The sequence below is a fragment of the Elephantulus edwardii genome, unplaced genomic scaffold (assembly GCF_000299155.1).
Source record: "Elephantulus edwardii isolate Elephantulus edwardi_28Jun2011 unplaced genomic scaffold, EleEdw1.0 scaffold00138, whole genome shotgun sequence".
In the NCBI taxonomy this organism is placed as follows: domain Eukaryota; kingdom Metazoa; phylum Chordata; class Mammalia; order Macroscelidea; family Macroscelididae; genus Elephantulus; species Elephantulus edwardii.
In genome coordinates this window covers 5,860,137-5,873,389 of record NW_006399888.1, presented here as the reverse complement: position 1 = coordinate 5,873,389, position 13,253 = coordinate 5,860,137, and the positions used below count along the sequence as shown (strand labels likewise).

Here is a 13,253-nt window from a genome sequence, read left to right as displayed (position 1 = left end):
AATTTGAAAATGGTAGGAGTCCTCTGTCCACCAGAGGTGTAGAGACTTCAAATTAATGATAAGACAATGCTTTGCTTTACTCTTTATGGAAACAGGTCTTCAAATTTTTCTCTCCATGAGCTGGTGGGTGGGTTTAATCTGCTAAATTTTCAGTTAGTGAAACACTCAAACACTGCAACGTTAGGCCTGTCTCTTTATATGTTAGAAACTAATTATGTTCCTATTGGAGAACACCCCAAAAGCACTCAGCACAGATTACAATGATAGTTTAACATTCAACCGCTAAGTTTTTAATAAGTGATTATATTTTCTGATTTTGCGTCTCTCTAAAATGTCCATAATTTAACCCCATAAGCTTACTGCATTAATATTACATATTATAATGATATTTTACATAATTTTATGGATTATCTAAATATTTAGATGCCTAAAATATATAAAATAGTATTGTATTGAGAGGGTATTTTTTTCAGTCAAAAGCAAAAGCACTGTGAAGACTTGTGGTTAGGTGCTGTTGAGTTATGACCCTATGAACAGTGGATCTAAACACTACCCTAACCTGTTGCATCCTCCTCATCTCTGATATACTTAACCCCCTTGTTACAATCACTGGGCCAGTCTGGCTTGTTCAGAATCTTCCTCTCTTTTGCTGAATTTTCCAAGAGTGTTTTCCTTTTCTAAGAACAGGCCCCTCCTAACAGTATGTGTGTTGAAGCTTCATCATCCTTGCCTCTAAGAAGCTCCCTGGCTGCACTTTCTCTAAGATGTATCTGGGATTTTTTGTGTGTGTTTTTTTTGTTGTTTTGTTTTGTTTTTTGGCAGTCCATGGATTGTCAGCACTCTTTTCCAACACAACTCTAAGGTATTGGTTCTTCTGTCATCCTTACTCATTGTTCAGATGCGTAGTACATTAAGTGAAAAGATGAAAGCTTGGATCAGGTGCACCGTAGTCTTTAAACTGACACCATTGTTCCATAGCACTTTGCAGAAGTCCTTGACTGCAGATTTTCTCAATGCAATACATCTTCTGGTTTCTTGGCTGCTGATATCAAGTGTGTTGCCTGTGACTTCTAATGTAGGGTAAGGACATGATTTCCATTAAGAGTTGTTTGATTTTTTTAAAAAAAACCAACAAAAATTAATTCTCTCACAACTAACCTCTCGTAGAATAGACCGTTCCACCCAAATTAGTCCCAAAGCAGATTAAAGAAATGCCATTCCTGTCAAATTTGTTCCTCACTGACATTCATTTAGAAGTTAAACTCCTTTTCTTCATTCATTCACCACCATTCTTCGTGGGTGAGCAAGTATGATAGCTCATCACAAATGGATCTCTTGTGATCCATTTGTGATCCAAGAATGGAAGGGAAAACTCCCAGTGGGGGAAGACCAAAGAGAAAAACCAGACTTGATCAGAGCAAATGGGAAAAAACAAACTTAAGCTAACACATCAGGATAGATAAATAGTTGTCAAAGGAAGCCACAGAGGTTAAGCACTGCAAAGCAGTTGGTTTGAGCTGCGCCTTGGAGAAAGATATAGATTTATCTACTCCTGGGAAAATTGCAGCAAACTCCAAAGGAGCAATACGAAAACTCTATGAGGGAGTTCTACTCTGTTGCAGGGGTCATGGTGAGTAGAAAAGTGACTCTGCAGCATTTCTTTCATTTTATTAATTTTTAATGAACATTTACAGAGATTTTGGATTTCCATTCATTCATTGTTGCACTTTTCTCCCAGCATTTAACGACAGCAACACACATGCACGTACACACACACATATAGTCCTCGTGGTACAGTGTGTTACGTGGTCATTTACTTGCTGAAAGGTTAGGGGTTTGTATACCAGCTTCTCCTAAAGAGAAATAATGGCAGTCTTCCCTCATAAAGCTCTGCAGACTCGGGAATCTGATGAAGACAGTAAGTCAGAATGGATTAAAAAGCTGTGCTTTCTGCTTTCAATGTGGGTTTATTCCCCTCACCACTTAGGGGGGAAAATCTACTACAAAATACTGCTAACAGGTTCATTCTGGAGAGGGTGAAACCAGGCTGCTCCTTGGAGGCAAGGATTCTGAGGCTTCATCTGACATACTTTGGACATGTTGCAAGTCCTTGGAGAAGCACATCATGCTTAGGAGGGTGAAGGGACAGGACAGCACAAGAGAGGAAGACCCTCAATAAGATGGATTGATTCAGTGACTAGGGTTATGGGGGTAGGCATGTCAAAGACAATAAGATTGCCACAAGATAGAGCAGGTGTTAGGGCTGTTACACATAGGGTTGCTATGAGTCACAGATGACTTGATGGCACATAAACAACAACTACAAAATATGGTAAAAGACATGAACAGATTAGAAAAAGAAAAAAAAACACCAATAAACATATTAAATAGATGGTCAACTTCTTAAGCAGTTGTTGCTGTTGTTATATGCCGTTGAGTCGCTTACAACTCATAGCTCTGAACCCTGCTTTATGCTGAGCCAACCTTATTGTCTCTGACACACCTGCCCCCATTATCCCAGTCTCTGAGTTAATCCATCTCATTGAGGGTCTTCCTCTCTTCTGCTGTCCCTCCCCTCTCCCAAGCATGACATTCCTCCCCAAGGACTGGTCCCTTCAAAGTACAATTGCAAAGAGGTTCATTGCTTTACCCTGGCAAAGGGCTTTCTCTCCGGCTGTGCCTGGTGTCTTTCCAATCATTGGACCCTTAGGTCCCTGGAATGTGATGAAATGGAGTCTCTTTCAGTGCCCAGAATTGTGGAAGTGACTAAATAAAAAGTGTCCTTAAAGGATCAAAGCAGTAAAGACATTTCTCCTCCCAGAGCGAGCTGAGAATGTGGAGTTCTCATTGCTTCCTTCAAGTACGTACTTGAGTTTCTCTTGAGTGAGAGAAGAGAGTCTTACGGCACATGGTTTGCGGGTTTTGGAGAAGAGTGGTGAGCGCTGTAGAACACTGTAGAACACTGAACATTGTATTGTGAGGTCAAGGAGGGTTAAAAGTCAACAAAGATTTTGTGAAGTTCTCAATTTTACAAAGGACCCAACTCTATTATTATTTGTTTTTTTCCTACTGTAAAGGAAGACCCTAAATCCAGTGAATTCCTTCACACCGACCAGCATTTACTATCTGGATTCAGCACTGACTGAATGCATGGAGGCCTTCAGCAGCCCAGACAAGCCTTGAAGTTTTTTATCCCTGCTGCATCCTCAGTATCAAATTTCAGAGACACCTAGAGGGGTGTTTGATACCATTGATTGTCTGGAAGACTGTGAGCTGCTTATAAAAAAAGAATTCTACCAAAGTAATGGAAGTTGTTCCAAGCTGCAACCATTCTTTTAATTCTATCCACCAAGAGAAGAACGAGGAAGCAGCATTTCAGTGTTGATCTGGCAAGATGATGTTCTACAACAACTATCTGGTACCTAATTTTGACATCAAGATTATAGAACAAGCGTGTAATTAGTTTTAAATCTCAAATATCTTTTTTAAAAATGTCCTCCATTCTATCTTCCAAAGCAATGACTCTGAGGCAGGAGTGCCCAAGAATAAAATAGATTTGGATTCAGTAGATCTGGGCTGAAAAGCCCTGCTCATTAACGGAGTCAGAACTGACTCGTAGGTGAACTTCCAGTGGGTTTCCTGAGACTGTAAAGTGCCCGGGAGGAGACTGTCCATCCATATTTCTTCCTTGGAACAGCTGATGGATTTGAACCAGCACCTTTGGATTAGCAACACAACAGTTCACGGACTACATCACCAGAACTCCCTCAGGTCCGGGAGAAGCCCTGAGAATTTGCATCTCTCAAAAGCTCCCGGCTGATGCTGATGCCTCTAGTCCCAGGGCAGCACCCAGATAATGACTGATGTGGCCCTCTCTTCTTCAGATTCGCCAGGAGTTGGTCTGCTTAAGATTCATTATAGAACAAAAAATAAATTAGCACTTCCTCTCAAATGCACTTCTGTGGCAGGAGCTGAGTCATAATAACTGTTAAAGCTTCAGATGAACAAATCTCAAAATAAAAGGTCATTCTTGAATCTAGCGAGCAGATTTAAGTGGGTGCTCCTAGGCTGAAACCACAGGCCTGGCCTATTCAAACCTCTTTCAATCCTAACACACATTATTACTCAGGAGTTCCAAAATTGACAGACATTTCTGAAGGTGATCATATGTCTTTTGGAATGGGCCCTGTCTGTGGTTTTGTCAGAGATAAATGAGACTTTTAAATTGTGATTACACACACACATTATTATTGTTCTTTGTTTCCATCAAGTTGACTACAACCGCGAGTGACCCGTGAGTAATAGATGTTGCCCTATCCTGTGTCATCCTCATCATCTCTGATACTCGAGCCCATTATTACAGTCACTGGGTCCAACCACCTTGTTTAGGATATCCCTTTCTTTCACTGACCCTTCACTTTTCCAAGCTTGATGTCCTTTTTAAAGGAATGGCCCCTACTCGCAACATCCCTGAAGTATGTGAGACAAAGCTTCACCATCTTTGCCTCCAGGATATATATTGATTTATTCTGTTGGCAGTGGAGAGGACATTCAGTATGCTTTTCCAACAACATGACTCAAAAGCATTAATTATTCTTCTGCCATTGCTATTCGTGGTCCAGTTTTCACGTGCACAAGAAGTAGTTGAAATTATTATGACTTATATCAGACACAGTTTAGTCTTTTAAGTGACATTGTTGCTCTTTAACATGTAGGGACATCTTTGACAGCTGATTTTCCCAATGCAACACTTCTTTTGATTTCCGGACTGCTGTTACCATGGGCGCTTTGTGTAGATCCAAGTAAAATGGCTGACAGCTTCAATCTTTTCTCCATCTATCAGGATGTTGCCTATTACACACACACACACACACACACACACACACACACACACACATGCACAAATTGTGTGTGTTATACATATTATAAATAAAGCACAATTTTCCATTATATATACATGTAAAATTTAATAACATCAATTTCATTCACCTTATACCACCATCATGGATCAATGCCAATTACCACAAGGTTTTAATCACTCCAATCAGAAACTGTAGTATTAGCGGTAGATCCCAGACTGGAAGTCAATCAAAATGAGGAGCAACAACTATAAACACCATTTAATAATTAGAACATGGAGTGTAGAAAGTATGAATATAAAAACTAGATACTTTCAGAAATGAAATAGGATGGAGAGTGACATTTCAGGCATTAGTGAAATGGGCTGGAATTGATCACTTTGAATCAGAAAACTGCATGATCTACTTCTATACTGGGAATGAAATACTGGAGCAGAATATTGCTGCATTCATAGTTAAAAAGACAATGCTAAGCTCTATCCAGAAGTACAAAGTTGTGCGTGTTTGCTGGTTCTGTGTGGTGGAATGTGCCTGGGTTGTACGCTGGTCCAGGGCACGCGACTTGCTCAGAGCCAGACAAGCTACTTCTCTGCCACTAGGTTCTGGGCAAGTTGGATTCTTGCCTGGGTCCAGGCAAGGTGAGATCCTGCTACTCAGGGCTGCTTGTTAGATGGTATCAGCCTAGTACAACTTATGGTGAACCTATGAATGACAGATTTGAACCTGATCCTATCCTGTGCCATCATTATCATCCCTGACACCCTTGAGCCCATTGCTGCAGTGACCATGTCAATCTGTCTCACTGTGTGTCTTTTGCCGACCCTCCACCTTTCCAAGGGGGCTCTGGTGGTCGAGTGGTAACAAGATGTGCTGCCCTTTCCAAGGAACAACCTCTCCTAGCAACATCCTCAAAGCATGTGAGACGAAGCTTTAGCATCTTTGCCTCCAAGGAACACTCTGGCTGCACCTTGTTCAAGACATATCGGTTTGTTCTTTTGGCAGTCCATGGGGTAGTCAGTACTCTTCCCCAGCACTACAACTCAAAGACATCAATTCTTCTGTAGAACTTACTCATTGTCCAGCTCTTAGATGTATAACAAGTGATTGAAAAGATCATGGGACACTTTAGTCTTCAAACTGACATCATTGCTCCTCAGTAATTTGGAGAGATTCCTGACATGAGACTTACCCAGTGCAATATGTCTACTGATCTCGTCCGCTGGCACCAAGAACGTTCATTGTGGATCTGAATAAGATGAAATTGTTGACTATCTCAATCTTTTCTCCATCTACCACGATGTTGCTCCTTGATTGAATGATGAGGATTTTTGTCTTCTTGATGTTCTGGAGCCTTTTGTAGCAAGGATTTCAAGTCCTCTCCACTTTCAGAAAGCACAGTTATATCATTTATATAATGCAGATTGTTGATGAACCTTTCTGCAATCCTGATGCCACAGTCATCTTCATGAAGTCCAGCTTCTTTAATGATTTGCTCAGCATACAGATTGAATAGGTATGGAGAAAGGGCACCGCCCTGACGCACAACTTTCCCGATTATAAATTAGGCTATGTTCCATTGTTCCCTTTGGATAGCAGCTTCTTGGTGTAGATGTAGGTTTCCAACCTATATGAGCACAATTAAGTGCTCTGGGATTCCCGTTCATCTCAATGTTAGTCATGGTTTGTTATAATACACACAGTCAAATGCCTTTGTATAATCAATAAAACACAAATAGTCTTCTGATACTCTCTGCTTTCAGCCAGGATCCATCTGACATTAGCAGTGATGTCCCTGGTCTCTTCTCAACTGCTTGAACTTATGGTAATTATCAATGTACTAATTCTAGCTGTTTGTGTTTGGTGTTTTTTTTTAAGATCTTCAGCAATATTTTGCTTGCATGTGATAGTAATGATATTTTTGGTAATTTCCACATTCCTTTAAATCATCTTTCTGAGAAATGGGAAGAAAAACCGGATCTCTTCCTGTTATTTAGGCCAAGCAGCTATCCTCCAAGTTTCCTGGAATAAACTTGTGGGCACGTCCAGGGCGGCATCTCTTAGCTGAAGTATGTCAATTGCTATTCCATTGATTTCTGGAGCCTAAATTTTTTGCCAATGCCTTCAGTGCAGCTTGAACTTCTTTCGTTAGCATTGGTTTCCTTTTATTATCCAATTCTAGGTCTCTGCCCATTCCATTGTAATACTTTATTTTATTGAGCTGCCCTTTGAAATGTTCTGTTCAGCCCTTTGACTGTGGCATTTCTTCCTTTTCTGATGCTATAGTTCAATTTTCAGTGTTCTTCTTATCTCCACTTGATCTCTTTTTTCTCCTCTTTGTAGTGACCCTTAATTTTTTCATGGTTTCGATCTTTGATGCCACCCCAATGATCTTTAATCATTAGCGTTCAGTGCCTCACATCTCTCTGCTTGGGACCATGCAGGCTTTATTGCTGCTGCTTATGTTCTGAGCCCACTGTGTTCCTACCTCGCAGGACCACACAGGCTTCGTTCTCGCTACTTCGATTCTGAGCAGGCTGGGTTCCTTCCACCTGGGGCTGAACAGGCTGCTTTTCTGCAGCTCAATGATTATAGACATGTGACTTCAAGAAGGCTTAATATTACTTCTAAAAGTCTATTGTTTATAACCAGCTGAACTTCCTGTTGTTTACCACTGCCTTGGAATCAGTTTCAATTAATGGAGAGCTTCCTTCAGGTTTCTGAGTCTATAAATCTTTATTTGAGATAATTATCATCTTCTGCTGTGAAATTGCTGGTGGATTAGAACTGGCCAAGTCATCAAGCCTCCTTTTCTATTGAATCAAGAAACTCTGAACTCTACCTCATAGCTGTCGAGTCAGAAACAACATATAATTGGCCTTCCATTGGGGCTTTGGAAGCTGTTAAGTGCACAGAGGAGATTGCCAGTTTTTCTGCTGAAACGCCACTGGTAAATTTGAATCAACAGAGAGCTACTGCTTTTAGATTAGCAGTATAATGACATTCACCAGTTTACTGAGTGTCATTCATTTCATAAGGGTTTTGTCACAAGCTATGTGTATGATTTATATATGGAGCAAAATCAATGGGCTACCTCCTCCGTTTCCTGGTACCCAGCAGAGCAAATGTACATACGCAGAGTTTCAAAAGGAGCAGGCTTAGGCAGAGGCAAGGACAGTCTCAAGAAATGTTTTACCTAGTTCTTCACTTTTTAAACTCATACCTTTAGGTTATTTTTTAATGCAACTCAAAACCCAGAGACGATTTCCCTTCCTAATTCTCTTGGTTCAGGATCAGACAGGGTTCTATGCTATTTTACATAGGGTTGCTATTAGTTTCAGGCAAATTGATGGCACATGACAACAACAACAATTCCCTCAGGTGATATTGTTGTTAGGTGCTATGGCATTGACTACAATGCATGGTGAAGAGCAGATCTGAACTCTATCCTATCCTGTGCCATTCTCACCACCCCTGATACACTCAAGTCCATTGCTATAGCTATCGTGTCAATCCATCTTGCTGGAAGTCTTCCTTCCTTTTGTTAATCCTCTATCCTTCCAACCAGGATGTCCTTTTCTAAGAACTGGCCTCTCCTCACAACATATCTGATGAATGAGATGAATTTGCACCATCTTCACTTCCAAGGAGAACATCCTGGTTACACCTTCTCCAAGATAGACTTGTTCTTTTGGCTGTTGTTTTTTGTTAAGTGCCGTCAAGTCACGGCCAACTCATAGTGAGCCTACGAATGAAAGACCTGAACACTTGTATAACTTTCATCGTTTCTCCAGGTTCATAGAGTTTCCAGAAGCAAGCTATTTAGGAAGTGGATGCCACTCCTGCTTCCAAACTTGTTTTAATCAGGAAGCTCCACCAAACACTGTCCACGATGGGTAACCATTATCACATTTGACACATCAGTGTCACAGTGTTCAGCTTCACAGAAACCATGAGTTACCTCTGTACAGCAAATGGACAGACCAGTGCTATACCACTTAGAGGAATGTTTTAACAATGTTTTTTGACTATTGATATAATTCATATTCAGTTCTCTTCTCAACACGCCAACTCAAAGGCACCTATTCTGTCATCTTTAGTCAATGTCAAACTTTCAGATGTATTATAAGTGACTGAAAATGGCATGGCTTGAATCAGTCACACCTCATCTTCCAATTGCCATCTCTGTTTGTCAGCACCTCAGAGGTTATTGAGAGCCAACTTCCCTAATGCAACATATATTTTGATTTCTTGAAGGCTGTTGCCAAGAATGATGCAGAAGATTTGGTTACTCAGCTGCTATTGGGAAGGTTGGAGGTTTGAGTTCATCCCTGGATATCTTAGCAAACTCTAGTGCTCTAGTGGTAAGGAGCTGCACTGTCAAGCCGAAAGTGCCCGGTTTGAACCTCACAGCTGCCCCACATGAGAAAATGGGCACTCTCTTCTTGTGTATTTTAAAGCCTCTGAAAACTCAATGGAGTGTCACCTGTCAGTGGGCTGTGACTTGATAGAAGATGTGTGTTGAGTATGTCTGAAAATTCAACCTCTGAAAAACTGAGGCACACAGTTCCACTCTGATGGCATCTGCACGAGCCACAGTGGACTAGCTGTTGTTGGTGTTGTGTGCTGTCAAGTCAGAACCGACTCATGGCTGGTCCTCTAGTGGGTTTTCAGAAACAGTACACAGCACCGGAGCCTGACCTCCATCTCCTGTGGAGCAGCTGGTGGATTTGAACCATGTGCCTTTGGGATTGCTATGTAGCTTTTTACCACTAGGCCTCCAGAGCTCCCTAAAGGACTACTTGCTGTTGTTAGGTGCCCTTGAGTTGAGTACGACTCAGAATGACCCTACGAAGACTAGATCTGAACCCTGCATTTAGCTGTGCCATCCTTAACATCTCTGCCATACTTAAGCTTATTGCTGTAGTCTATTTATTATTATTATTAATTGCTAGAGGAAGACCCTCAATGAGATGGATTGATTGAGTGATTGGGGTAGTGGGAGTAGGTGTGTCAGAGACAGTGAGATTGGCACAGGATATTGCAGGGATTAGGGCTCTTGTACATAGATAGGGTCACTATGAGTCGCAAGTGACTCGATGGCACATAACAACAACAAGCCAATCCACCTGGCTCAGGGTCTTGCTCTACTTTGCTATCCCCCCTACTTTTCCAAACATGATGTTCCTCTTTAAGGAATAACTTTTCCTAGTAATATGCTCAAAGAATCTGAGATGAAACTTTATCATCTCTGCCTCCAAGGGGCGCTCTGGCTGCACCATCACCTCCTTTTGTTAATCCTCCCTGCTGCTTCCCCAATTCCAACTTCTTATGCCTTGGGTCTAGCTGTTCTTTGGCAAACAATTTACAAATAAAATTTCAAAGTCTAAGGGTACACTTGCAGCCTTTGAATTAAGCAATAGAGAACTACCTCCAAAAGTTGGAAAATGTCTATTAATGATTGACAAATAATGGAATTGTCCGGGTGTAGAAGGCAAGGCACAAAGACAAGAAAAGCCCACACTGAGATTGCAGTCACGGCAAAAATGTTTCCTCGGCTGGTGTGCATTAGCGACTACGAACAGCACGCGAAAGAAGTTCTGCAAAAGTCCGTCTACGACTATTACAGGTCAGGTGCCAATGATCAGGAGACCCTGGCTGATAACGTGGCAGCCTTTTCCAGGTGAGAACTTCATATTTTCAAGCACTTGACTTGTATAGACACTGTGACATCTGCAGAGCTGCTGGTGTTACTTCGACATTGTGGAATTGTTTGTCTACATATGTGTTTGTTTGCTGTTTTGTTGATTGCCTTTAAGTCCAGCACCACTCATCGTGACCCTATGAACAAAAGACCTGAAGCCCTTTGATAACTATTGTTTCTCAAAGTTCATAGTGTTTCCAGAGGCAGGTTGTTTAGGAAGAGGATGCCACTTCTTGAGGCTGTGAAACATCTTTCTCTGGCTTCTGTCGTCATCGTCTTCTTCTTCTCCTTCTTTCTTTTTTAGCTGACCCTCCTGCAAGTTTATTATTATTATTATTATTTATGAAAGTTTACAGAGACTTTGGATTTCCATTCATCCATTGTTGCAATTTTCTCCTTGCCCAACCTGCCCCTCCCCACCCAGTACACTCTTCTCTTTGAAAAGTAAAAGAAAAATTATTTCATGGTTATACAATCCCTCCCCCAAGTCCACTCCACTATACAGCCTTCGTCTGGACGCCTGTCATGACAATAATACCGATTCATATATCCCTTTTAAACAGTTCTCTCCCTCAGCTGTTTCAATGCATCTATCTTCTTTTAAAGGTTTTAATCCTGGACTCTTTAAAAACTGACCACCAAAAAGTTGACCCTAGTTTTCCTCTGTTGGAAGTCTGTGGATAATTACTTCAACTGGATATAAAAGTGGTGATAAATCCTGAAGTTTTCTTTTTCTCCAAATATGTCAGTGAATGCCTATGTCCAGGGCATAGAAACAGCAGGGAGTGTAAGATAGCCACCTTATCTGGTTGGCTAAAATCGGATTGTCGCCCCAATGTCCCCATCCCCCTGACTTTCCGTTATCATTCATTTTGATGGCTGTTGTCTACGCTTTCACTTTAGATTTCAATTTGTCTCGGGAGCGTTAATCTTTGAACTCGGCTGTTTCATCTCTCCTCCTCAAAGCTTCATCTTTCTTCCCAAATGAGGTTTTCCCCTTGCCGTTCATATATCAAAGCCCAAGATGGTGGATGTCATGGTTTATGTGTTCTGTTTGTAATAAAAACAACCAGCAAAGGAACTTTAAAGGAGTGGGTGTTTTGTTTTTTCCCCTCTCAGCAGCTACAAACACAGTTTATTTGCTGCCGTGGGGGAGGAGAGCCCCACACACTCTGAACTCTTTCTGTCTCCTTCTCCCCCCCATCAGGACCCTTAGCACAGCTGATGAATTTTGTGTGTGCTCATTGGTGGTGATAAATTAAAGATAAAAGGCAACAAGGAATCAAAGAGGAACAAATCGGTCTTCTTTCTGAACTTCTTCTGTAATTTAGAGCAAAATCACTTTTCTTCATGTAAGTTGTTGTAAATTGTCGTTGTGAGCTGTCATCAGTTCAATTGCTACTCTGAAGAGCTCCACGGGGCTTTCAAGGCTGTTGACTCTCAAAAGCTAAGTGCTCCTAAAATGCCCTTGGGTGGGTTTGAACCAATAACCTTTTGTTTGGTAGTGGAGCTTTTAACCATTTCTGCCACATGGGAACCCTTGGATGTAAATTAGGAGGTATTTCTTTATGCTAACGCAAGTAATTTAGAGCAAGAAGTATTGACTCTGAGGTTAAAAATGGAGATGGGGGAAGGGTAAGTCTCTGTTACAGACTTCCCAGAGACTAAAGACTGATTTACTATTAGAATTACAAACGAAATTGGGGCGAACATTGTTCTAATTGGTACAGTACTTGTCTGTCAGTTTGTTACTGGGATAACTTGGGGTTGCTGTGATATTGAAAGCTGTGCTACTCATGTGTCAAATGCCATAAGGGTTACCCAGGTTAGTTTTAGTAGAGCTCTCAGATTAAGACAGACTGAGAAGATGGATTGGCCAGCCACTTCTTAAAAACTAGGCCTTTGAAAACCCTATCAACACTAGAGGGACACAGAGGGTTATAGTAGCACAGTGATAAGAGTCCAGATTGGAAATCAGTTGACCCAGTGACTACTGCAATGGCCTCTAGTGTGTCAGGAAGCGTGAAGATAGCACACGATAGGACAGAGTTCAGATCTGTTGTTTGTAGGGTTGTCATGAGTTGTACTTGACTCAACAGCACCTAAAAACAACAACAACAACCAAACTGAATAAGTGCTGAGGAGACATAAAGAGAAATACTAAGAGTGAAGTGGCCTGATCTGTTACAATCATTTGTTAAAACATCAAACCTACCACTCACTTCTATTAGTTGCTTCAGACTCCTCCAACCCTCTACCATCTAAGCTCCTCTTTCACTGGGTGACTGCGGATGACCCTTGACTCCTCATCCTGGGTCTTATAGTTGATCATGTGGAAGTAGTCATAGATTTCCTGTCAAGGTTGTGGTGGCTTTTGGTGGGTGATGTAAAAGAAATCAATCTGAAACCTCTCATTCTGATTCAAATGAAAACTGCACAAACAACCAGATTTCAGATCCCCTGTGGTTAAGCCATGGCACGTCTAAGAAACATATTTATGACACTTTGGCACCCCCCCCTGCTGCCCAACTCCCCAAGAAAAGCAAAAGGACAATTCAGACTGACAGCTCTCAGCTCTGTCAACCACTTTTTGTTTTTTGTTTTTTTCTATAATTATATTTTATTAATTTTCATAAACATTTACAGAGATTTTGGGCTTCCACTCATTCATTGTTGCACTATTCTCTCTACCC

General features: G+C 41.3%; 1 protein-coding gene across 1 annotated transcript in view; it reads left to right on the top strand.

Annotated features, from left to right (window-relative positions):
* The first annotated feature begins 10,402 nt into the window (after positions 1–10,402).
* The window catches only part of HAO1 (hydroxyacid oxidase (glycolate oxidase) 1), an 89,968-nt gene continuing 87,117 nt past the window's right edge, over positions 10,403–13,253 (top strand). The window contains exon 1 of the mRNA XM_006894237.1: positions 10,403–10,539. Coding sequence (XP_006894299.1) covers positions 10,403–10,539 — 137 coding nt within the window. The remainder of the gene's footprint in view (positions 10,540–13,253) is intronic.